This window comes from Equus przewalskii, chromosome 18, assembly GCF_037783145.1.
Source record: "Equus przewalskii isolate Varuska chromosome 18, EquPr2, whole genome shotgun sequence".
NCBI lineage: Eukaryota > Metazoa > Chordata > Mammalia > Perissodactyla > Equidae > Equus > Equus przewalskii.
This window is the reverse complement of record NC_091848.1, coordinates 45,643,766-45,669,384: the sequence shown is the minus strand read 5'-3', so window position 1 is coordinate 45,669,384 and position 25,619 is coordinate 45,643,766. Positions and strand designations below refer to the sequence as shown.

General features: G+C 41.0%; 1 protein-coding gene and 1 non-coding gene across 6 annotated transcripts; both read left to right on the top strand.

Moving 5' to 3' along the window:
* The first annotated feature begins 20 nt into the window (after positions 1-20).
* Positions 21-25,247, top strand: QTRT2 (queuine tRNA-ribosyltransferase accessory subunit 2). 5 transcript variants are annotated; one of them, XM_070582680.1, is made up of 10 exons: positions 115-209; positions 7,041-7,261; positions 7,762-7,878; positions 8,038-8,093; positions 9,984-10,060; positions 11,649-11,861; positions 16,359-16,558; positions 18,941-19,092; positions 21,083-21,200; positions 23,111-25,247. In XM_070582680.1, the coding sequence occupies exons 5-10, from the start codon at positions 9,986-9,988 to the stop codon at positions 23,340-23,342; spliced, it is 990 nt and encodes a 329-aa protein (XP_070438781.1). In that variant the 5' UTR covers positions 115-209; positions 7,041-7,261; positions 7,762-7,878; positions 8,038-8,093; positions 9,984-9,985; the 3' UTR covers positions 23,343-25,247. The 5 variants fall into 5 exon arrangements, with proteins under 5 accessions (XP_008521445.2, XP_070438781.1, XP_070438784.1 ...); XM_008523223.2 differs by lacking the exon at positions 7,762-7,878 and having other exon boundaries at positions 21-209; XM_070582682.1 differs by lacking the exons at positions 115-209; positions 7,041-7,261; positions 7,762-7,878; positions 8,038-8,093 and adding an exon at positions 10,392-10,712 and having other exon boundaries at positions 10,028-10,257.
* On the top strand, positions 5,085-5,232 carry LOC139077141 (small nucleolar RNA SNORA57). Its single transcript, XR_011529483.1, has one exon. It is a non-coding gene; the product is annotated as a small nucleolar RNA SNORA57 (small nucleolar RNA).
* Positions 25,248-25,619: the final 372 nt, after the last annotated feature.

Genomic DNA, 25,619 nt, shown 5'->3' with positions numbered 1-25,619 from the left:
GCAGTGGTCCTTCGACCTCGCAATCACCGGCGCTCTCTTTGACATTACCTTTGCTTTTTACTGTCGCCCGGTGATGACGTACTGCTCCCTGATTGGCTCTGAATCCGAGGCGGTGTTTTAGGGGCCGAGATTTTCCGCTAGCCGGACACGTGGTAGCGAACGGCGAGGAGTTTAAGGGGTCTCAAGGAAAAAGGTTGAGAGGTTTGCAGGTAAGTGCCCCCTTTCCCTGATGGTGTGGGGGCTGCTGAGGGGGAAGAATCGCGTCGCGCCCACACGCTTCCTGATTGTGTTGCAGTAACTGTAATTGTACGCCTGCTGTGTCTCTCCTTCCCTTTTCTGGGTGTCGTGGTGGATCTTGGCTTCCCTAAGTCCAGGTTCTCCCAAATCGTGTGAGCTCTGCGTCTCTGAGAGAAGAGGGCTTCCTTTCGACTGGCCTCTGCTCAAGGATCAAGTTCTCAGCTGGAAGTTTTTTCTAGACTGCCCGGAATGTTAGGGAGGGATGGAACGATCTCCAATCACTAAGCTAAGCACTTCGCGAGGTCTGGGGCCCCTGGAGGTGGTCCATGGAGTGAAGATAAATGCATCCTTATTGATTGAGGCTGGATATTCCCGAGGACAGTCCATTCTGAATACATGCGTTCAAAAGTCAGAATGAAGATTTAGAGCAGGAGCTTCCGACCCAGCTACTTTTGTGCTTGTATGACCTTAGGCAACTCATTTAAGTAATTCTCAGACCCTTGATTTACTCATCGGCAGAATTGGGATGATAGTACCTAAATCATTGGAGTTGTGGTAACGATGAAAAATCAGTGTATGTATAGCGCTCTCCCCGGAAACGTAAATTAAAGTGGACTTGAGATTGGTGAAAATGAGATCAGGGAAGCCGTACCCGCAGACTATTCTAGAGATCGTGGGACCCGCTCCATAACCTGAATGTCCATCAGAAGGGTGATGGTTGAGTAAATTGGGTTACATCCAAACTATGCAATATCATGACGCACTTATTTTAAAAGGGTAAGTTAGCTCTGTGTCTCCTCTTCAGGAAAGATATCTCTTGTGTATTCTTGGGAAAAAAGCAAATTGCAGAGATGTGCATGCAGCATGGTATATTTACATTTTTTATTAAAAAAAAAAAATCCCTTCCCATGTACAGGTGTGTTTAAATGTCTCTATGAGTATGGAGAAGGGTTGTTGTAGAGGCTGGGAGGATGGATAGAGGCAGAGAGGGAGATAAGGGAAAACAACAATAATAACACTATAACAAAATGGAAAATCTGACTATAAAATTATATCTTAACATTACAGTTAATAGGTAAACATTAAGTATGCTTATGGACAAGATGGGACTTCTAATAGGCTACCAGCCTACTGGAATACAGCCTCTAAAGCCCCACTTCTATGATTTTAGTCCTGGCTCTGCCACTTCTCAACTGGTGACTTTATTAGCCTCAGTTTTCTCATCTGTAAAATGCACATAATCATAGCATCTGTCTTATGGGGTTGATATGATGATACATATTAGCAGAGTTAATATGTAAAGAACGGTACTTGATTCATAGTAAATGCCCAACGAATGTTAGTTCCTACTGTTGTCGTTATGTCTTTAAATAGGTGAAATTAACTTTTATTGTGATTACTGACATATTTGGACTTACTTCTGCCATCTTATTTTGTATTTTCTATTTTCGATGTGGTTTTTGGTCTCTTTTCCTCTCTCTTGCCTTTTATTGTATTAAACAATTTTTCTTTATCCTTCCCCACCGCTCGCCAACAAGTTTGGAAATTATGCATTCTGTCATTAATCTTTTAATGGTTACTTTAAAATTTTTAACACACATACTTAACAAAGTTTAACATTATTATCTCTCTCCTCCTGCCAAATAGTGTAAGCATTTTAGAGCACTCTGCCTTCGAATAGTCTCCTTCTCATCTTCTGTTACTGTTTTCTAGAATTTTATTTTATTTATTGTTTTTTTAAGATTTTTTATTTTTCCTTTTTCTCCCCAAAGCCCCCCAGTACATAGTTGTGTATTTTTAGTTGTGGGTCCTTCTAGTTGTGGCATGTGGGATGCCGCCTCAGCATGGCCTGATGAGCGGTGCCGTGTCCATGTCCAGGATCCAAACCAGCGAAACCCCGAGCCGCTGAAGCAGAGCTCGTGAACTTAACCGCTTGGCCACAGGGCTGGCCCCTGTTTTCTAGAATTTTAGAGTCCATCATTTCTCTGTGTCTTTCTGAGTCAGCTCAGTGCACCATATTGTTTAGAAGTCCCTCGGACTTTTTTCTATGCATATACAAACATTGGAGAGTGTGTGTGTGTCTTTATAAATATACATATACAGTTTTTCTTTCACAAAAAATATGTTCACCTAAGCTTGCTCTTTTCCCTTAGCATACTGTGGTTATCTTTCCATGACAGTTTGTAAAGAATACATCAAAGAAGCATCTAACAATCCCTTCTCTCTGGAGGGAGCAGTGGGGGGAGAAGTGTGTAGCACTGGAGGTGTCAGGACAGGTACAGTGCTGCCAGGGGTGCGCGACATCTTTGTTAGCCCTTGTAAAGGCACAGATCCACTGGTGGCCTGTCACTTGTCCTTAAAGTGATAAGGGTTTTTCGATTAACCATTCATTTCCAAATGGCTTTCCTAATGATTTTTCCTTAAGTCTTTCCCAGGAACCCTGTTTGTAGAAGTGAAGTGTGAATGTATATTTGGAAAAACACAACACTAGAAACCTTAAAAGAAACTCACAGCGAGTGAAAGGGGAGCAGGTGGTGATGAAGGCAGATAAAAGCCAGTTGATATTTTAGAGACTGTTGGTTTGTTTCTTGAGAACTTTGCTTGGATTAGTACATTATGTCACTCCCAAAGCATGTTTTAAAAAAATATGTACATGAATATGTGTATGTGTGTATTATATTTACATTACTCCATAATAAAAACTTTTGTATTTAAGCCCCTAGAAAAAAGGTGAAATTATAAAAACATTAACCATAAACTGAACAGTGAATGGGGAAAGGAAAACTTGGTTCCTTTAGCTCTGGACAAAGTTGCATGTAGTTTGTTTTTTGTTTCTTTTTGAGGAAGATCAGCCCTGAGCTAACTACTGCCAGTCCTCCTTTTTTTCCTGAGGAAGTCTGGCCCTGAGCTAACACGCGTGCCTATCTTCCTCTACTTTATACGTGGGACGCCTACCACAGCATGGTGTGCCAAGGGGTGCTATGTCCTCACCCGGGATCCAAACCGGTGAACCCCGGTTTGTGCGCATTTAACCGCTGCACCACTGGGCTGGCCCCTGTTTTTTGTTTTTGTGAGGAAGATGGGCCCTGAGCTAACATCTGTTGCCAATCTTCCTCTTTTTGTTTGAGGAAGATTGTCACTGAGCTAACATCTGTGGCAGTCTTCGTCTATTTTATGTGGGATGCTGCCCAGCGTGGCTTGACAAGCGATGGTGAGTCACGTCCAGGATCCGAACCTGCGAACCCTGGGCTGCTGAAGCAGAGCACGCCAGCTTAACCGCTGCACCACAGGGCTGGCCCCCTGCATGTTATTTTATTTTATTTTATTTTTTTAACTCTTTATTAAGATTGTGCATGTTATTTTTTTAAATGTTGGTTTCCAGCTGAAGTGCATTCTCTGATGCATTCTTTAGATTGCTTAATATACTTATCCTTGCAATACAGAGAATCACTGATAGCAGCAGTTTATCTGTTACATTACTTTTTCTTAAACACAGTCATCTACTTTTCCTTGCTTACTTTTTCCTTTGGTGACATGTTGATTTGCTGTGATTAGGGTGGGACTCTTAACAAGGCCCCAACAGCAGAATGTGAGTATATAGCATCAGAGTCCTACACTGTGGACAGAGCTGGCTGGGTCGTTCTCTTCAGCTGATCTAGTGGCTTCAGTATACCCATGCTAAGCTAAGGATTTTGAATTTCATCTTTAAAGGTCTGGAGATGAAACTTTTGTGCATTGTGTCATGAGAGAACCCACCTCTGCATCTAAGAACATAGTGGCTGATGTCCTCTAGAGCTACCAAGGACCTATGATGACAGACCCTGGGTTAAAAATGAAGAATTCTATTTCTTCAATTAAGGAGAGAGTGGGAAGGGGCCATATGCATATACAAACGTTGTGTTACTCAAAGCACTGGCGTCTTGGCAGGAGATCTGGGTTCTAGACTGTCTATGATTAATCTTGCTTAGCCTCAGATTCATTATTGTAAAATGGCAGAGGGAACGACGATGTTCATGAAAAGTTCTCAGGCTGAAATCTCTGGTAGCCATGGTCAGACTCTGGTTTTCAGCATTTCTGAGGTCTCATGGCAATCATACATTACCTGGGAGTTAAACGGAGGTTTACTGCAGCATTGGGGTTTGCTGTTTTTACTTGGAATTGTGTTAAGTTGGCATGGAAAAGCAGGTTATCACCTGCTCATCAGAAGCTTTGATTGTCAGTCTTTTATGTTATTTATTAATAAACGGGAAAAATGAAAGCATAGGTTTGATGGGGAGAGATAATAATAATAAAAATTGGTAGCATCCTAGAATCCTAAACTTCATTTTTCAAACATACTAGTTTTATCCTATGAAGCCTCTTTCTACCTTTATATGAATTTAATTTAAAAAGTACAACTTGTGTGTACATTTAAGCTCTTTACAAAACTTAACTAGCTCAGATGAGACAGTATTTCCTCAGTAAAGGGAAGAACCAGCAAATTCTTGTCTCTAGCCCTTTCTGAGAAAGCTCCAGCCAATACAGGTCCTTCCATTCTCAGATGTGTGTGAGGGTAGGAACTGCGTAAGTTACTGCAGTGTGTAATAATCTTGGTCTGTTACGTTTTCATTAGTTCCTATTTATGTTTCAAAAACCTGTTATTGTGTATTTGTTTGATTTCAGTATTGAGTCAGACTAACAGGTGTTGATTCGTTAACTTTAAAGAGCATTTCTCATCTTTGTGCTTCCCCCGCTCCAGTTACCCGGAACTTACATGGCAAAATGCAGGCTTTAACTTTCCTACAAATGGCTTCAGAGCTCTGTTAGTTTAAAATAGATTTTTATCACTTAAAATCAGAAGGTTATATGCTCCTTTTCTTGGCGGGGATCAGGCATGCATCCCGGTCCCCATAATGTATGGAGGCAGAGGGAAAGGGCTCCAGCCGTCTCGGCGTTGTGTCTTCAGTGCTGGTGGCTTCCAGTGCGCCGCTTCTATCCTCAAGCACCAGGACATGGGGGAATAAAAAAATCAGAAAGTTATGTGTATTATCTGATAAATCAATGAGGAATATGATTGTCTAAAGTAATGACTCATATTTTCTCAAGTACATCCTTATTAGCCTGTAACTATGTTAGTATAATTTTTTGGTATAAACTTTCTTTTAACAGTTTTTTGATTTTTTTGTTTTTCTTTGGTGAGGAAGATTGGCTCTGAGCTAACATCTGTGCCAGTCTTCCTCTATTTCATATGTGGGATGCCTCCATGGCGTGGCTGATGAGTGGAGTAGGTCTGTGCCTAGGATCCAAACCTGCAAACCCAGGGGCTGCCAAAGCGGAGCACATGGAACTTTAGCCACTTGACCATGGGGCCGGCCCCTATTTTAACAGTTTTAATGTGTACTAGAGCTTTTAAAAAAAATAGCTTTTATATTACTCTTTGTTAAAACGTAACTTTTTTCCCTTAATAATCTGCATTTCTGTGAGTTACAGTGATATTTATTCTTATGTCGATCTTTGTGATAACTTGAAATAGCAAAGTTAGAGTCAGATAAAATTGACGAAGCTTTCCTCAAATATTTATACTATTTTTTATAATTCACGTTTAACATGAAATCTCTTATTGACTATACAGAAAGTAGTTATTCTTATTCTAAAATTCTACAGATGTATTGACAGTTTTATTTCAGTATAAGAATTTCTGACTCCCCAGAAAGTAACATTCGCCTTTCTAAATATTTTTAAGCTAATGATAGATAATGCTTATTTGTTATCTTAAATAATGGTTGACTTTCAGTGTGGTAGAGTGTAATGCTTAAGAGGACAGGATCTGAGGTTGGAGACTCTCATAGCTGTAATAACTGGTCTACTAGTAAAACTGGGCCTAGCCCATTGGCGAGAATTCCAGAGGGTGTGATGCTTGCCGTAGAGATACTGGTATCTGTAAAATGCTGGTAAGCCAGGACATTTTGCAAATTATCTATCATGCCTGGTTACCAAGTTTGTAGTGCATTTTAAGAAGTGGAGCCCAGGATTTGCTTCACTGAATAATAATTAACAGCATCCAACAAAGAAATTGATAATGTTTTCTGATTTTTTCCCCTGGGTGTCTATGGAAGTTAGAAACGATACCTTTATTTTTTTCTTTTAGCAAATATTTTTCCTTCGCAATTATAAAAATAATGCTAAATTGCTTATGAATTAAATGTATGCTCCACACAGATTTCTCACCTCTATTTGGACACCCTAAAAGAAAAATTGGAAAATAATCCCACCTCTCAGAAATAACCTATTTATCTTTTGATGTGTATTCTTTCATGTATATTAATAAACACCAGAATGCTGTTTTGGAACCTGTTTTCTTCATTTAACTACATATTAGGAAAAACTGCTATGTTGTCTAGTAATCTCTTGAATTAGAGAAAGAAAAAATGGATCAAATCAGTAATCAATATTTCCTGAGCAGTGTCACCTTCCTCTATAGACGTTTTCAAGGCTGAGAGTGAACCTTGGCTCCATAGCACTCTGTGCATGCTAGGTCTTTCCTTTCGTCCTTCTGTTGGTTTGGTTTTCATCAGCTTGCACAAAACTTCCATGCCTGAATTTAAATGTGGTTGATGTCATCTTATTGCTCTGGGACTTTGGCGAAGGTGTCTTATTCTCTCTGTGTCTTTTCCCATTTCCTATTCCTGATTTCTAAAAAAATCCTAGACTGGAGGTAGTAATAAACATGCTATCATTAATTTTTTGGTAGGTTGCTTTCTTTGCAAAATGTTTAGCCTTTAGATGTCATGGAACTCCTGAATTTAATGCTCTTTTCTTATCAGGACCTAGAGGAATCCCATAGGATGAAGCTGAGTCTGACCAAGGTAGTTAATGGCTGTCGCCTAGGAAAAATAAAAAACCTAGGCAAAACGGGGGACCGCACCATTGATGTTCCAGGCTGCCTTCTGTACACCAAGACTGGCTCTGCTCCCCACCTGACCCCTCACACACTGCATAATATCCATAGGGTTCCTGCCATGGCTCAGCTTACACTGTCATCGCTGTAAGTATTAGACCCGATCATTCAAGTGTCAACTCTGGCAGCAGCTTAATTACCTTAATAAGGTGCAGTAAAGAGAAAGACTTTTTTGCTTATATGTACAAAATTTGTAGATTTTTAGGATGAAATCAGAAGAGAGAGATCACATATTACACATCCTCTGGGCCTAATCTGTAAGCCGCTGGCCAGACCTAGGTGTTAGAGCTGCTTCACTTTTCCTCTGAACCCACAGTTCCGTACTGCCCTCATTCCACTGCTCCCGGGGTGACAGGGCAGGGAGTGCTCCATGTGAGCTAAACTTGGAGCCTCAGGGCTGTCTTCATGCACTAGCCTCAAAGTTTTGTCTGTCTCTGCAGATGTACTTGCTAGTATGGCTTTATGGAAACAGCTAATGGAGTTAGATCATTTTGTGTAGTGTACATACCGCTTTATCATTAATTCAAGAATGTGCTCTATGATCAAATAATTCTGCAGTGTTTTGTAAATAACAGTGGTTTTTAAAGGGGCAGGGGAAAGAAGAAAATCCGAGTATTCTGAAGCAGTTGATCTTGGCCAGTTTGTCTTCTCACAGAACCACTTGCAAACTGAAGAGGTCTCCTCTGGCTAATGAACTCAGCCTAGTGAGTTGGGACTCTTGAATAGTGGTGTACTTTGTGTTCAAGACTCTGTTCATTGTCGTGTGGCTTGTTTGGCGGGGGAGGAGAGGGCTTCAGTTGTTGTATAGAGTATCTGTAGGATGATTCGTTGTTATGTTACGCATTTTTCTGTTTTGCTTACAGGGCAGAACATCATGAAGTCTTGGCAGAATATAAGGAAGGAGTTGGAAAGTTTATAGGTAAAAATGAAGTTATTTGTGTGTGCCTTGTGATGTGTTAATTTGGAGTTTGGAGGTTCTGTTCATTCTTTGATCTTTCATTCATATGTTTACTTATTTATTAATTTAATAAGCATTTACTGAGCATCTAAGATGAATAGAAACAGTTGCTGCCCTCATGGAACTCAGAGCCTGGTTGGGATAAAGAGAAACAGGTGATTCTAGTGGAGTGTGGTGACTGCATTTGCAGGATTAGGGATAGGTACCTGTATCATGAGAGCCAGAGGGAGGAGCATGCACCCTGCTGTAGGGCACATGTGGAAGGAGGTCAGAAGCAAGAAAGGATTCTTTTTTTTTTTTTTTCCTGAGGAAGATTGTCACTGAGCGAACATCTGTGCCAGTCTTCCTCTATTTTACGTGGGGTGCCACCACAGTGTGGCTTGACGAGTGGAGCTGGGTCTGCACCCGGGATCCAGACCTGTGAACGCCAGGCTGCTGAAGCAGAGCACACGAACTTACCCATTATGCCACTGGGCTGGCCCCCAAGAAAGGATGCTTGAGAGAGAAGATGAGGGGTCCCCTTAGTTGGCTCAAGGAAGAATGGGAGTTAGCCAGGTCAGGAGGTGGGCACACTGTGGTGGTAGACAGGTCTGGGCACACACTCTGGGCTTGGAGCAGAGACCCAGCAGTGAGCAACTGCATGGGACATAGCTAAGATCCAAGGCAGTCTTGTCATGTTTGAGCCCAAAACATAAGACAGAGGATGAGAGTTTATATACACCCACAATCTGATATGTTAATGTTATCTTTTTTCCAGAAATAGGATTTTAAATGCAGATGTACATGTCTGTTTACTTATAGGAAAAGCTGAGCAGCGACAGCTCGACAGCCTGTTCTTCTGTCAGCCACTTTCTCCTTAAGCTTTTCCCCATATCCAGGACTCACTTAAGTGAATGAAATTCTGTTTCCCTTGGCTGTTTAGTCCTCTGCTTCTGAAGGAAATTGCATGATGACTTTATTGTCACAAGGCCCTGTGTTTCAGTAGAGGGATTTATGTAATATCTTTTTCCTTGATCCGAGACCAATTTTAATAACCAGCTTTAAAGTATACAAGCATATAATTAAGTGAAAGTAGCTAATATAAGCTTTCTGGAGATAATTGTAATAATTGAAATTGTGGAAAGTAAGGTGGAGAACTGCAGAGGTCTTTGTCTTTTTTTAATTTGCTTTTTTTTTGGTCTTTTTTTCAGTGAAATCCCATTTTTTTTCTTATGAAAATGCAGGGTAGCATATGAAATTTAAGCACATATGGTTTACTAAGCTTTTTTTTTGGATTTTTTCTTTTAAAATAACTGTCTTTTTGACTAAAGAACCTAAGAAACTGTCATCTTGAATCAGTGAAATTACTGAAGATGTGGTCCATTTGCAGTATCCTACAGCTTCCCCGAAATTCTGCCCCTGGGGACCATGATGTGGGATGGCTTTATTATTAATGAGATTACCTTTTGACCACATCATTTCATCTTTCCAGTATCTAGTTCTCCTTGAGTGGTACCTAGAACGAACCTACTTGATATTAAATTCTTCTTCAAAGCAGATCAAGTAGCCAGCATGTCATTAAACACTTTCCTTGTATCTCATACTTTAAGATACACCTTTCCTTTGTAGCAACCCTCTGCATCGTTAGACATGAACCTTTGCCTTTAATTCTTCTTTTAGATTAGTAAGCTTCAAAGTAATCTTTTCATTCATGTTGACAGGTGTCCTGTGATTCTAAGATCAGGTACGAGCAATTTATTGTGTTCAGCGTTGGTTTATCCAGCAGTACCAATTAGGAAGCTGCTCTCTGTTACAACACAGTGTCATTGTTGATGTCAGTGTTTCCAGGGGTTCTTTTTTATGTTTACACAGGCATGCCGGAATCGCTTTTATACTGCTCCCTGCACGATCCAGTCAGCCCCTGCCCAGCTGGTTATGTAACAAACAAGGTGTGTTCACAGAAGGGCCTCCAGGCCGCAGCTTTGTCCCAGGGAGTCAGCCTGTTGTATCCCTCAGCTGCTAGGATCCCACTGCCTGGAATGCTGGCCCATTCCTGACCCCTTTATGCTTCTCTTTATTTCCATGAATATGGTGGGATGGGGTGGTTACAGGAGTTAGGGCAGGGCTGCCTGAGGATGGGGTTAAGGTAAGGAATACGTCCTCAGCTTTTTCATTGTTGCAAAAATTTTGGGGGTGGAGAAGGGTCAAGTACATGCCCAAAAAAGAAGTTGCTATGATGGTAGAAAACACTCATCTTCTGATGCCGTGCTTTATTTGCAGTTTTAACAACCTCAGGAAGAGGAGGAAAGTTGCTGATGAGAGTTATCACATGGATAACTATATATAGTAGAACCTCGGGATCATACTGCTTGCTTTTAGAACAGAATTTGAAATGGTTGGGTTCACAGCCAGAAATTTTAGCTAGTGGAGAACAGTATCAAAAGAACTTCATTAAAATTGTCACCTGGGATGTGGCCCATTGCATTGTCCCTGAGGACAGCTTTCTGGCAAGACTTCAGTGTATACCGTTCCTTACAAATGCAGTTATTTTTCCTGCGCTCACTTTATTGTTGTCAACAATATCTATTAATCTTACTTAAGGTAACTGTTCTAAATTATTCTTCTGCTTTAAATTTCTTTTTATTTTGTAATTTGAATTCAAAAGAAAATATTTGACCTCAGTTATCTACCCCTTTTATGAGGGAGAGAGGATTCATTTAAACAGTGTTCTTATGCCAGAATAAAAGGACTGTATGTGGCCTCCCCATCTATCTCCTTGTCAATCTCTTCTAAGAAGAGAGATGCTGTTGGGGAAGGAGTAACCAAAGGAACATATAGAGATTCTTGTGTACTGTGGAGTTTATGTCTTTGCACATAATTCTGTATCTAACTCAACCTAGTAAATGCTTATTAAACAGGAATAATGTGTGAGGCCCTAGACTGCTTTTGGGACACAAACATGAACTGGAGTATCCTAGTCAGACAAATATACAATGGTGTGATAAGGGCTGTCTTTTCTATAAAAGAAAAAGTACAAATTGCTGAAAGAGCTTAGCAGAGTGAGTGAATGATTATGCCTAGGAAAGTTTGGGGAACATAGAGAAGATGATATTTGAACTCTCTGTCTTAGAGGATATATAGTATTTTACCGGGCAAAGAAGGAGGGGAAGAGCATTTCAGTCAAAAAGAACGATGCGGACAAAGGCGGGAGAATCAGCCTGTGATGTATTCAGGAACAGCTTGGATGGGGGACAATGGAAGACTGGGCTTCTGGAAAAATATAACAAGGAATTCTTGGGGGCTAGCTCAGAAGTTGGCTTGTATGGCCATTGAAGGATTCTCCATGACCTATAAGGTCCTTAGAGAATTTGGAATATACTATAGGACACCTCTTTTGTCCACCACGTCTAGGATATTGAATTGCCACTCTCTCTCCAGTTGTAGAGAAGAATTAAATTCAGAATTGCTTTATCATTTTGTTTTCTTTTTATTTTCACTTTGCTCTCACTAATTCCTCATCGTCTTGTTCCATGGCAGTCTGTGTCTGTGTGGGGTGTTGGAGGACGAGTAGAAATGACTGTTTCCAAGTTCATGGCAATTCAGCAGGCCCTTCAGCCCGACTGGTTCCAGTGCCTCTCAGATGGAGAGGCATCTTGTGCGGAAGCAACTTCCATAAAAAGAGCCAGGAAGTCTGTTGACCGATCGCTTCTCTTCCTGGATAATTGTCTACGGCTACAGGAAGAGTCTGAGGTAAGGCTGTACCGCTCACTTGCTCACCACTCCTTTCTTTTTAAAGCTCTCGCTGATTTACATTCCATGATACCTCCTTTCCTGTCCTCCTCCTACTTCTTTGCTCCTCACTTCTTGGGCTCTTTCACACTCTCCTGGTTTTTTTTCTCCTGAGCCTTAAGTCTTACTGCTCTCTGGGATTCTGTCTTAGTCTCTCTTTTCATCCCACTCTGTATGTTCTCCCTGGGCAGCCTCCTCTTAGTTTTAATTGCTGAATAATTCTAAAATCATATGTATAATCAAGATCATCCTGCTTAACTTCAGAATTACATAACTACAGGGTTTTAGCTAGGTTTTGTCGCTAGAGTATCCTTCCCGTGTACTCAAACTCAGAGGTAACTGAACTCAGTATCTTATTACCTCAGACCTGTTCTTCCTTCTGTTCTTCCTCAGTATTCTTGTCTCAGTTCATGGCAGCCACTAAGTTCTTCAGTCTAGAAATTCGAGTCTTTCAAGACTCCCTTTGCTATCCAGTTTAATATCTCATTGTTCACTCTTGTGCACTCCTCCTTGATTCCATCTCCCTAGAATCTGCCCCCCCTTCTTATCACCCCCTTAAGGCATAATAACCTCATCACCTCTTATACAGACAATTACCTTTTAATTATCCTCTCCTCTGTTCTCATTTCTAACCAATCCATCTTCAGCCCGGTTCTCTGAGAGATCTTTGTGAAGCGCACATATGAACCTGTTGCTCACTTCCCTTAAAGAATTTCATGACTCTCCACTTCAGCTCTTACGTGGCAGGGACAGCCTGCCGTGACCCGGCCTCTTCTGCCCCCAGCCCAGTGCCAGCTGCTTTCTCCTGTGGTTGGCACTCTGGCTCTTTGGAGTTATCTGAGTTCCCTGAGGCGTCATCCTGTTTCAGTCTGCTGTGCCTGTCCACAGACTTCCTCCTGGATTGGTTTTTCTTTTGTTTTCTATTTTTCTTTTTTATTTTTTTAAGATTGGCACCTGAGCTAACAACTGTTACCAATCTTTTTTTTTCTTTCTGCTTTTTCTCCCCAAATCCTCCCAGTACATAGTTGTATATTTTAGTTGTGGGTCCTTCTAGTTGTGGCACGTGGGATGCCGCCTTAGCATGGCCTGACAAGCGGTGCCATGTCTGCACCCAGGATCCGAATCAGTGAAGCCCTGGGCTGCCGAAGTAGAGTGCCTGAACTTAACCACTCAGCCATGGGGCCGGACCCTGGTTTTTTCTTTTCTTATCTCCAGCCATATTCCTTCTCTTGCTTCCAAATCTGGCTCATTTCATTCCATTCATCATTCTAGGAAACTGTCCCTGACCCTTCCAGGAAGTTCTGTTCATCCTTTGCCACCTCTTTAATTTGTATGTAGCTGTATTATAGCCCCAATCATATGGTACTGCAATGATTTCCTTAGGTGTTCATCTTTATTAGATTGTGACCTCCTTAAGCTCAATTTCTGTGTCCTTTTTGTATCTTCATCGTGTAGCAGAATGCCTGACACATAGTAAGCCCTCAGTAAATGCTTGCGGATGGTGAATGGTGATGATAGGGTGGGGAAGATGAAGTTGTAGCAGCAAACAAGGGAGCCTGATAGCAGAGTTGATGAAGTTGGAAAAGGATGCATTCACTAACAGAGAGGGAGGAGGTAGGAAAACAGAAGATAGTGATCAAAGGGCAGAATTTCCATGTTGGGAGAATTCCCATGGAGTAATCCCAAGCAGTGATCTGGTCCCACTATGGCAAAGCGCATTCAGTTTGAGGAACATTGTTATTTTGCATTTACTAATAAAAATATAATTTGGCTAATAAAGTTAATGTACATGAAATAGAGGAAACTTAGTTGTCATTCTGAATAGAACTCTCAGTATCTGCAATGGGTGTTGGGGGGGGACATTGCTGTGGGTCTGAATTGTTAGCGTTGCTCACTAGCAATTGTTTTGAGCTGGTAATTATCCTTGTAGGACGAGTAGTGTCTGGATGAGTAGAAAGGAGGACAAGGACTATGACAGAGCATGATTATTAGAAAGGCCAGATGAGCCTCAAGTCCCTTTTCTGTGTTATAGTCAGCCTCACCATTTCACACTGTATCTGTTGGTCAAATGCTGGGGTCTCTCTCTGTAATCTATAAGCTTACGCTATTGTCATGATATGATTACTAACAGCACCCCCTTTTAGTCTTAAATGTGTTCCATTTTAGACAATTATATGATTGTACTTCTTACACCCATGAAAAGGAGTTCCCCAGACAGGGCTGTGCCAGTCATGTAAAGGGGCAGGCCTGTGTATCTGTCTGCTTGGTATGGCTGCATCCATCTTTTCCTTTTCCTATGATTCCTTCCCCTCCTATTCACTGAATCCTCTTATTCTGAATGTCCTTAAATATTGATGCTCCCCAAGGTTCTGTTGTTGGCTTTCTTTGCTTTTCCGTATATTCCCTAGGCCAGGGATGGCAAATGGGTTTCATCCCAGGGTGCTTGGAGCTGTGCCTGGGTGCAGCAGGAAGAGAGTAGTCTATTAGCCATGTCAGCCTTGGAAGGAGGATTGGGGAGCATTGTGCCAGACATCTGCCATTCTAGCCTGGGCACCCGCATTTGTATCACACTTGTCCACAACTTTAGGCCCATATATTCAGTGGCTGAATTTCTACGTCCTCTGATTCCTCAAACACAGAATACACAAAACAGAATAATCATCTTGCCTCAACCTCCACTGTTTTTCTAGGATTCTCTGTCTTTTCTCACCCTCTCCCTGGACTTCCCAAACAGGAGCCAGGAGGCATCCTAGACTGTCTGCATCCTCTCCTCGGATGACTAATCAGTCAAGGTGTGTTGCTTGTCCCTCCTGATGAGCTTTCCAATCCTATCCTTCCTCTTCACCCCACTGCCCGTGCCTTAGTCCACATCCTCTTCATCTTTTCCCTGGGTTGGTAAAGTTGTCTCCTACCCCATCCTTTAGACATCTTCACCCTTAATTCATTCTCCACGCAGCATCCCAGGTGTTCTTTCTGGAGAAGAGTCTGTGTCCCTCCTGCTTTACCTAAGAAGAGGAATTCCTTCTTCACAGCCTGCCAGGCTCCCTCCCCATTCCTCTCTTCTACTAGAGAGCCACTGTGGATTTGTGTATTTCCTTGCAAATCTTGTTTTTTTACAGACACATACACATAATTATTACATATATATGCATCTCTGTATGTGGTTTTTATTACATGAATGTGATCATATGGTGAGAAATTTCTTGGGTTTTTTTTTAACAGTATCTTCAAACTCTTTCCCTGTCAATGATATATAACTCTTATCTGCTGCATTCTTTTTAAAATAGCTGCAGAGGAAACCATACTATGAATATATCATATTTTGTTTAAGCCTTTACTCCTGATGGATATTTGGGTTGTTTCTAGTTTTTCAGTAATCTAAACATCTTTGTAAACATACCTTGGTGCATATGAGTGAATATATTTGCGGGAGATTTCTTAGAAGTAGAATTTTAGGATATAAAGATAAAAGCATTGGCATTTTAAGTCTTCTCTACTTGCCCTGCCATGCGGCTGATCTAATTTTCAGTCTCTAGTTATCATTTCACCGATACTTTCACCTCCACTGTGTTGCTGTCTTTTTTTGTTGATGTGATGGGCAAAAATGGTATCTAATTGTTTCCAATTTGCATTTCCTTACTAGTGAGTTTTAGTTAGCTCTCCATATGTCCAGAGGACATTCACATTTATTTTTCTGAAGTTCATATTCACATATCTGCCTAGATTTTTATGGAGTTTTCATTTCCTTAGAGGATATGTTGGAGCTCTTTCTATGGTATATTTACCTATTCCTCCAACGCTTAAGTTCTCCTTTGCCTTTGTTGATGGTATATTTCACTGGAGAAGTTTTAATACTTTTGTGCTCAGATATGTCAGCCTTTTCCTGTAAGCTCTCAGTTGCTTAGAAATGCCTTCCTTATCCCAAGATTATAAAAATATTCTATATATTCTTCTGATACTAGCATAACTGTATTTTTTATGTTTAGATCTTAGGGCCGTGTGGAAAGTATTTTTGAAGATGGTGTGCAATGTAGTTTTTATTTTATTTTTTTCCAAATGGATAGTCAATTGCCCCAAACAACCAGTTTCAAAGTTCCTAAAGTTGTCTCTAACTAAGAGACGTGGGTAGTCATTTAAATTAAAACTGTTCCTTTCATCCTTTTCCTCTTGTACCTGCTCAGTGTGGGTTTAATTTAATCTAACCTAAAGCATGACCACATGTGGGGATTGCCTCAGTTTCTCCTCAGTCTTTTCTGGCCTGTTTGGGTGGCTTTCAGATTGTGTTCTTTGGAGCCCTAAGGTTCTCAGGGAGGAGGGGCACCACCCTCCTGGTAGGCTTCAGCGGCAGCAGCTCGGCTGAGGTCTCGTCCGTCCGTCGGGCTTCTGTGTAAGGTTCCTTTAAACATAGGTCTCCGCTACTGGAAACAGTTAAAAGCGTTCGATCCTTTCTCGCCTTAGGCCCTTCAGAGAAGTACGATCATTGGAGTGATTGAAGGTGGAGACGTAATGGAGGAGAGGCTGCGGTCAGCACGAGAGACAGCCAAGCGGCCCGTAGGAGGCTTCCTTCTGGATGGCTTTCAAGGGGATCCCATGACCCTGGAGACTAGACTGCACTTGCTGTCATCAGTCACTGCAGAGCTGCCGGAGGACAAACCGAGGCTAGTGTTCACTTGGGTGCAGGCCAAGCCTTGTGGGTGGCAGAGCAGGAGTGCTGGGGACTGTGTGTCATGCAGTCTACACGTGTGCATGTCTTTTGATGTTTCGATTATGTCCTTTCTGGGCTGAGTCTGCTGAGGCAGATGTAGGGGGAGTTTCCATCAAGGCTGTCCTGCCCTTGATTTCAGAATGTAGGCCAGAGGACGGTTGCCATGTGAATTAGTTTATTTGATTCTGATTATAAGTGAGGACAAGTGTTATACTATTTCCCCTCATTCTTGTGTCAAATACAAACTTTGTTCTTTATTCGTTAGAACGTGGTGCATGGGGACAGGTATATTTGATTTTAATCAGGTTGGCCTCTGGCCTTAATCAAGGGGAGTTGAGGACAAAGCTGGGCTGCGTAGTGGAATGAAGATGGGCCCTACTAATAAAGACCTTTAAGAAGTTCTTAGATTTGAGGTGGGGAGCAAGTGGTGTCACTTTTTTTTTTTTTTTTTAATTGACAGGACTAGCAACACTAGAGTGGGGTTGGTTCTTTCCCTAAATCACAGGATTCTCCCTATGTGCTAGTGAGAAGAGATGACCAGTAAGATTCAACACTAAAAATCCCACGTTTCTGAGTACGGCTAGTGTCTTATTAGACTACCCCATTTTTTCTTTTTTCTTTATTTAAGGAAAAGACTATTTTTCAATCCCACTTGGTGTAACTATTCATGCTTTTTTCCCTGCAGATATGTGATATCAGGCTTGATTATAAGGTGCTGCTTTATACCCCTTGGGCTGTTGAATAGTATATAGTATATGTAATTTTACCACTTTAAAAAAAATCCAGGTATAACTTAAAGTGTGTGAGTCTACAGCTCGGTAAGTGTATACGCTTGTGTAAACACCAGCCAGAACATGGTATTTTCATCACCCCAGCCATCATTTGCCCCTAAATTTTAACCCAGTTCTCTGTGTTCGTTGTTGCCCCTCCCATGCTTATTTCTCTGGTGCAGATAACAATTCCGCACTCGTATTTCTCGTCGTTTGCTGGACTTCTCTGAGTTAAGTGCTCACAGATGTCTGTTACGGGATTTGAAAGCTGGGATTGTTTTTCTTTCTGTAAGTGTGTAGAAATGCCAGCTTCAGTGGAAGAGGAGCTCTAAAACATTATGTTACTTAAAGGAAACTGTAGTCAGAAAAACCAGTAATTATTTAAGGGTTCTGGTTGTTTAATATTGCGTAAGCCTGTTTTTGGACTTCTTTTAGAAATCGAGAGTCAGTAACCTTTTCTCTGCTAGTTCATAAAAAGGACTGTGGGTAGAAAAACAAACATGAAAAATAGCAGCCAGCCCTGATCTAGTGCATCTCCCCAGCTCGTTTTAGCGGCAGAACCTGGTTGAGTATTGTTAATACTCTCGGAATGCCTTACCTGTTACCTCTGAAAATACCAGCTCATTCCACCATGCAGACTTTTTATTAATGGAGAAAATTGAAAGAAGCACAAAGAAAGCCAACTAGATTCTTTAGATTCTCTGGGCAGATTTGAAATTCTGAGAGCAAGAGTTACTTTGTAAACGAACCTATGAAGAATACAGTAGATAAAAATGTCTTTCTTGAGCCAATTATACAAAAGAGTTATAGGGGCTGGCCTGGGGTTCATAGCTTCAGATCCCAGGCACGGACCTATGCACTGCTCATCAAGCCATGCTGTGGCAGTGTCCCACATACAAAGTAGAGGAAGATTACCACAGATGTTAGCTCAAGGCCAGTGTTCCTCAAGCAAAAAGAGGACGATTGGCAGTAGATGTTAGCTCAGGGCCAATCTTCCTCACCAAAAAAATAAAAAATAAAAAAATAATTATGGGCAAAGTACAGTTAAAACATGGAAAGTATTTGAGGGGGAAATAAAACACACAGCTTTGTAGTCTTAAAAAATCTATGTAGTAGGTAGATAGGCTATAAAGTTCAATCTAAGACCAGGGAAGTTGGTCAGAAGGCATGAGGGGGGAAAGGAAACTAACCTTTATTGAACTTCTCTTTGGGGCCAGAAACTACACTATGTGCTTTTTCAAGTATCTCATTAATCCTCAGAACAATTCTGTGAGGTGTGTTTTATTGCTCTTGTTTTTAACATGAGAAAACTAAAACCCAAGAGAGGTTAAGAAACTTTCCCGAAGCAACACAGCAAGTAAATAAACGACAGAGCTGGGATTCTAGCCCAGGTCTCTCTGCCTCCAGAGCCCTGTGTTCTTTCCACCACACCTTGTTATCTGCTGCCTGACCTGCTGACATGATTGGTGGTTGTCATTATTAGTACTTTTATTGCCCTCTGGAAAGACTCTGAGTTCGTTCCTGGCGTTGACCTCATGTCCCTGTTCTTACTGTTATTTTTGCAGGCTCATCTGCAGTGTTAGCCGGCCAGATGAGGTGCTCGAGTGTATTGAGAGAGGAGTGGACTTATTTGAGAGTTTTTTCCCTTATCAAGTCACAGAGCGGGGCTGTGCCCTGACCTTCAGCTTTGATTACCAGCCGAATCCTGAGGAGACATGTAGGTCTTTTGAAGTTAATCTCTGTGTTATCCTTACATTTCTTCTATTTCCTATTAATTTTTGGCTTGAGTCACAAGCCAGAAATATGTGCAGACTATAAAGCCAGCCTTTTATAAAGCGACATCTTTGTTCTTATCTGTCCGCCCTGGCATGTTGGCACACAAAACCAGGTACCTAATACTGTACACGGAGCTCATCAATATTAGGAAGTGATTTTGTAATGAGCAGAACCAAGAAAAACAAAACCTCTTCTATTAACAACCTGAAAAAAACTATTCCGAGTGAATAGTGATGAAAATCTAAGAAAAGACTACTTTTGAACTGCATGGTAAAAGATAATTCGTTTTTTCACAAAGGGTTCTTGTCTGCTTTTTGCAAACCCCATGCTATTAAAACACAGGGAGTCTCACCTGCTCTGATCCCAGCGTTACTTTTACTTTTTGGTGTTTTTTTTTTAACACACTGAGATGTGAGAGCTGTTTTCCTCTGCTAGTATTGCCTTGAAGCCCTGCCATTTTCTTTGATTGTTTAGTTATTCAGAAGTCAAGAAAATCTGTTTCAGATTCTGACATTTAACTGGCAGCAGAAAAGGAACCTTCAGACGTGGGCTTTCCCTCCCTTGTCCTGCTGTCCTATGAACGCTTCCTCTGTCGCCGCCAACCTTAAATTTGAGTAGGGCCAGAGACTTCTTTAAAGGTTCATTTTATTCCCCACAAGTGATTAAAATTTCATTCAGAAGATGTTACACTTTTGTAAAGCAACTTAACCATTAATCTAAATCGCATTACCTCTGAAAACAAATCGGGTGGATCAAATTCTTATTTATAGGAGGTCAATTTTACTGTCCTTTAGACAGAACAGAACATAATGTGTGTCGATAGGTGTACCATAAACACTTGATAAATGTTCATGACTTCATTTATAGGCTAAATTGTTTCTACCAAGGCACGGGTCACTGTTAGTCATTTCGTACCATGAAGATGCAGAACTCTACAAAGAACCTGCTATTGCGTTCTCTGGAATAAACAAGTTCCTTTTTTGGCCAGAGAAAGCCAGGTTTCTTCATGATTAGGAAAACTGTGTGTGTGTATATAGTAAATTTGCCAATTACAAAGTGAAAATTCCAAAGGAATAAGTTGCCTAATACAGGCAGCAATTCCCCCTAGTGACAAGGACTTTCCAGAAAGCCAGGGCTTTGTTATGGTTTCTCACATCAGCATGCAAAATAATGGCAGCAAAATTATAACAGCCCTGTGCTCAATGCTCAGGTCACTTCTCTTTTTCCCTTGACCTGGACAAAATTACCTTCCTAGGACCGCCTGCCCCTTCTCCCTGGGCCAGCCCTGAGATTGTCAGTACTCATTCCCGGCGATACTTCTGTTATTGGCCCTGTTCAAGGCAGCTGGTTCTTTGCGTAGTAACTGGTGTTTCTCTTGCAGTTCCAGGAATGCTCTTTCTTAAAGCAAAGCGTTCAAGGGAACATTTAATTCTAGATAATCTGAGTTCCCTGGAGGGCCAGAGTCTCCGTACAGAATACATAAATTCTACTTTTAATCTGTTTGGAACATAGGCAGTTACAAAACCCAATTAATTTGCGTGTACATTATGATGAGACATAACTCCAACACACACACACACACACACACACACATGCACATTTATTCTCTCTCTCTTTCTCAGAACATACACACACACCCCCAACCAGCTTTTTAAAAATCATCCCTTGACAGTAAGATTATATGTTATATACTTGTAACCATAATTTGCTTAGATGTTGAATCTCCAAGTTTTGATATTATAGATAGTAAGTCAGTGATGCTCTTGGTACATATTGCTATTTCTCTTTACTTGTGTCATTTCCTTAGGATAAATTCTCAGGAGTGGAATTACAAGGTCAAAGGGCATGAAGTAGTAACTAAAATAAAATTCTCCCAAAGGCCTCTCTTTATCTGATCTTCATTCAAGACTTTTTATTGGTTTCTCCTTCAGTATTACAACAAAATGGGACACAGGAAGAAATAAAATATGTGCATCAAACAAAGAAAATTAAAACAACTGGTTGCAACCAGGAAATGACATCTTTTGAAATTAATCTGAAGGAAAAGAAGTAAGGAATTTTCTTAAGTTTGGATTTTGATTTTCTGACTTTTTAATTTCAGTCTCTTTTAAAAGTTTATGCAATTCTTCTCTTTTCTATGACTTCATATCATATTTATAGTTGGGTATTATTTAGACCTTCTCAAATTCAGTTCTAGAAAAACTCCTTTTTTTCTACAAATGAATTTGTGTACTTTGTCTTATCAGAAAACTGAGGCTGGCTAACTATTGTTTTAGAAGAGCTGTCAGAAAGATTAGACCAAATTCATCGTTGGGTGTCATTTACTCCTTCCAATTACTTAACTTAAATAACGACAGCAAAATAAAGATTTCGAGATAAAACAACAAAATTTTTAAATTTTAAGGAACTTAAGTCATCTTGGTTGTATACAGATTATAAATCTTTAATAAAATATTTGCCTCTATGAAGAATGAAGTAAGATATCTTGTAACTCTGTATTTGGCCAAAAGTGGTAATAAGCAGTGAGCCAGAGAGCGGTTTTTCTGAGTGCGGTGCACTCACTTTAGTGCTGGGGTGTGTTTGTTCTTATGTAAAGGGATGTTCTAGGGATTCAGACTTTTTTATGTCTATCTAGGAATAGGATAGACTTGAAAAGTTGTGAAAGATATGAAATTCCTAGTTCTCATCTATATTTTCTAGGGGCTTCTTGATTGAAGGTTTGAAGTCATGATGTTTACCACATTTACTTTCTTGAAAAATAGCCAAGGAGATTCATTTCTGTTTTTAAAATTCTAGGGTAAATAAATGGTTCCTACTGAAGTTCCCTTTACATTATAGATTGAATTGGAAATTGTAGTATTCTTATTATCAGCGCTAGACTTGAGGTCTTGGAGATTTGGAATTCGGATCCCGGCACTGCTCAAGACTTTGTGACCTTGGTCAAGTCGTTTAACTTCTGTTTAATAGCTGATCAGAGGTAACACATATATTAGTGCTTAGTATGTGCCCAGCCGTGTCCAAGCCCTTTACTATATTCACTCATTTGCTCCTTGCAACAGCTCTATATGGTAGGCACGTTATGACCTTTATTACCATTACAGATGAGAAGACAAAGACGGAGGGTAAGTGACTTGCCCCAGTGAGTTGTGAGCCAGGAATCAAAGCCAGGCACTGGGGCTCCAGAGCCCTCCCTCTTAACCCTCTGGGTAGTCTTCATTGGTAAGATGATAATAAAAATGCCCATCTCCAGGGGGCTTGCAGAGATTAAATGAAATGGTGTATATAAAAGTGCTTTGTAGGGGCCGGCCCGGTGGCGCAGCGGTTAAGTGCGCATGTTCCACTTCTCGGTGGTGCAGGATTCACCGGTTCAGATCCCGGGTACCACTTGGCACGCCCTGCTGTGGTACGCGTCCCATGTATAAAGTAGAGGGAGATAGGCACGCGTGTTAGCTCAGGGCCAGTCTTCCTCAGCAAAAAGAGGAGGACTGGCAGCAGTTAGCCCAGGGCTAATCTTCCTCAAAAAAAAAAAAGAAAGTGCTTTGTAAACTGCAAAAAGCTGTGCAAGTAAAAGGTCATACCGTGTCTTTTGATACTAGTGCTGGTGGCAAGTGGGAGAAAAGTGTCATTCATCAGAAGGGTGTTTCCTAACGTTGTGTGCCTTTACGGACGGACAGTGTGACTCATAAGACCCAGCATGAGGGAGGGACCACATGACTCTCTCAATGCTCCTTTGTAAGCCTCAGTCCAGGAGGTTCTGTCCGTCAGGGGAAGACTCCTCAGTCTCCTGACGCATTGTGCTCTGTTGACTTGAGACCACATTGCCATCTTAAGCAGGTGTCCGGCATTATCTTTACCAGTGATGTTATTAACTATTGGTTATGCAGCAGCAGAATATATAGCCTAGGTTGTGGATTCCTTGCCTTCACTTTCTGAAATATCGTTGTAACTTCCTTTCTCAGGTACCAGGGGGACTTTGAGCCGCTCGTGAGAGGGTGTTCCTGTTACTGCTGTCAGAATCATACTCGTGCGTACATCCACCATCTGCTGGTGACCAATGAGCTGTTGGCTGGGGTCCTGCTTATGATGCACAACTTTGAACACTACTTTGGATTTTTCCATTCCATCCGGGAAGCGCTAAAAAATGACAGACTGGCACAGTTGAAAGAGCTCATCCGCAGGCAGGCATCTTGAGACCTGGCATACACAGTTTGACTCTTCACCTTGACCCTGTACACTGTTGTAATGTGGGAAGCAGAAAACATGAAATGATCTTAGCTTTAATCATTTACGTTTGAGAATAAGGTCTGCTCAAATAAGGAACTTCTGTACCAAACTCTGCCCGTGTAAGGCTCTAGAGGTTTCTTCTAAAGACTTCAATGACCTAGGTTGATCAGAAAGAATTGAACCTTTAATATTTCTATGCTAATTCTAATAGAGCTTTGTTTAGTCAAAGACAAAAGCTTTAGATGTGAAGGGACAGCCTTGAAGTGGGGGTGATGAGATTCTGAGGGTTTGCTGAGTTGGATTGGAGCTTCAAGGGAGAGGATTGGCCATGAGCAACAAGACCTCTGTGGACACGTGCCTGTTGACTGGAGAAGGAATCTGGCTAATTCAAGAGTTTTCTTTATTTTAATCCTTATATTCTCAGGGACCTCTTTTGGACATTTCTGCCTTCCAAGCTGCCCTGGCAGTGCAATTCAATCAGAAATGGCTCTTGTGACTTAACCAGGCTCACATCTCCATGGAATGTGGGGCTCTCACATTGCTCCTGTGATCACTTGGCCCAGGGCACACTCCTTCATTTGACCACATGGTCTATTTGTGGCTTGTCTCCCTAGAGCCAGTGCAGTTGCCTGTTAGGAGCCGAAAGTTTGCTGAGCTGCTTTCCTCTGGTTGTACAGATCCACTGTGGTCTGCCCTTCAGGCTCATTAATAGTTGAACCACATACTAACTAGTCCCATCACTGGGGCTACACATTCCGTGTGTTCTCTTGGCCAGAGCCCTGGCCTGGCAATTAGAGGATCAGGTTTCAGTTCTACTCAGCTGTGACACCTGGGCAACTCACTTAACCTCTCCATAGCTGTTTCCTCCTGAATAAATGGGGACAGGCACAGTGGATAGGACTGAATGGACTTCTAAGATTCCGTCTGGCTCTAATATTGGGAACAAAAAGTTTTAGATTAGAATCATAGCCTTCCCTGTGTCCTTGTTTATTAATCATTCTTGGCCAGATAAAAAAATGCAGTGGTGCCAGGAGTCAGGCAACAGTACAGATATTTGAGAGTCTAAAAAGAGAGTTGGCCTGTGGACTTTGAAGTGGTTGGTGAATTGGCATCAGCAGATCTTAAGGCTGGGAAGACCCTCCAGATGATCTCTGATTCTCTGAGATTTTTCTGCTCTCACTAAAGCAGTGACATTTTTCTTGATGGTGTGACAGGTGATTTTTATTTGTACTTTTCTGTAATTGTGAAGTTTTCTGTGAGAATACACATACATGCACACATACGCACATAGTTTTTGTGAAAGCAACAGAACCAAAAAGATGCCTTTGTTTTGTTTGTAGGTGTATGAAATGTATTTATTTTACATTCTTGTGCCGTATTTTGCTGTTTGTTCATTTTAGTGGGCATTACTGAACATTGTTTTTAATTATGTGGTTACTGTATTTTTATGTGTTGGGTGCCCATTTACATGGTTTTTTTAAATTAGTGGTTTAAGAATGTCCATGAGTTCCAAAATTCATGAATTCTGGAATTCATGGACATTCTTATAACCTCTCCGTCGTGACTGCCAAGGGTACTTATGAAATGCAGAGTTTCTGTTCTCAAGGATATGTTTTAAAATAAAATCTATTGGATTGGTCTTTTTCATAGGTTTATATTCCCAGTCAATGCCAAATCCATTGTTGGAGGAGTGTTAATAAGTATCCCAGAGTCCATATAAAATTTGTGAGTTTTATTTATGTTCAAAACACTGAAAATTCTGCCCAACATTGTCCATTTTTCTGGGCCTTTTTCTTATTAGCACATTTGAAAAAATGTGTCTTTAATGTAAATCAATTAAAGTCAATAGCCAATAAACAGTTTTAATTAAAAGAAGACTGTCTTGTTTCCTATAAATAGTAGTGAGTCTATTAAAACAAATATTAAATTTCCATAGTACCAGGAATGTTCTCCATTGGAAAAGAAATTTTTCTTCATTTCTTCCATCTGTAGTCATTGTTTTAAGTGTACTCGCACTACATGTGACATCCAAGAAGGAGATTCAGTGATGCACCTGTCTCTTTACGTCATATAATTAGGGGCCTGAAGCCCATGTTAGCACACAATAAAAATAATAATAGCGACAATCTATGGAGCATTTTTAATGTGCCAGGCACCTCAGTAAATGCTTTCCATACATATCTCATTGACCTTTCCAGCATGGCTGGGAGGTGTTACTATTATCTCTGTTAAGAACTGAGCTTC

Coding starts and splice junctions, on each gene's coding strand:
- QTRT2 (XM_008523223.2), top strand. CDS start 7,062: ATGAAGCTGAGTCTGACCAAGGTAGTTAATGGCTGTCGCCTAGGAAAA. Junction 19,093..21,082: donor GCCGAATCCTGAGGAGACAT/GTAGGTCTTTTG, acceptor TTTCTCCTTCAG/TATTACAACAAAATGGGACA. Junction 21,201..23,110: donor ATTAATCTGAAGGAAAAGAA/GTAAGGAATTTT, acceptor TTCCTTTCTCAG/GTACCAGGGGGACTTTGAGC.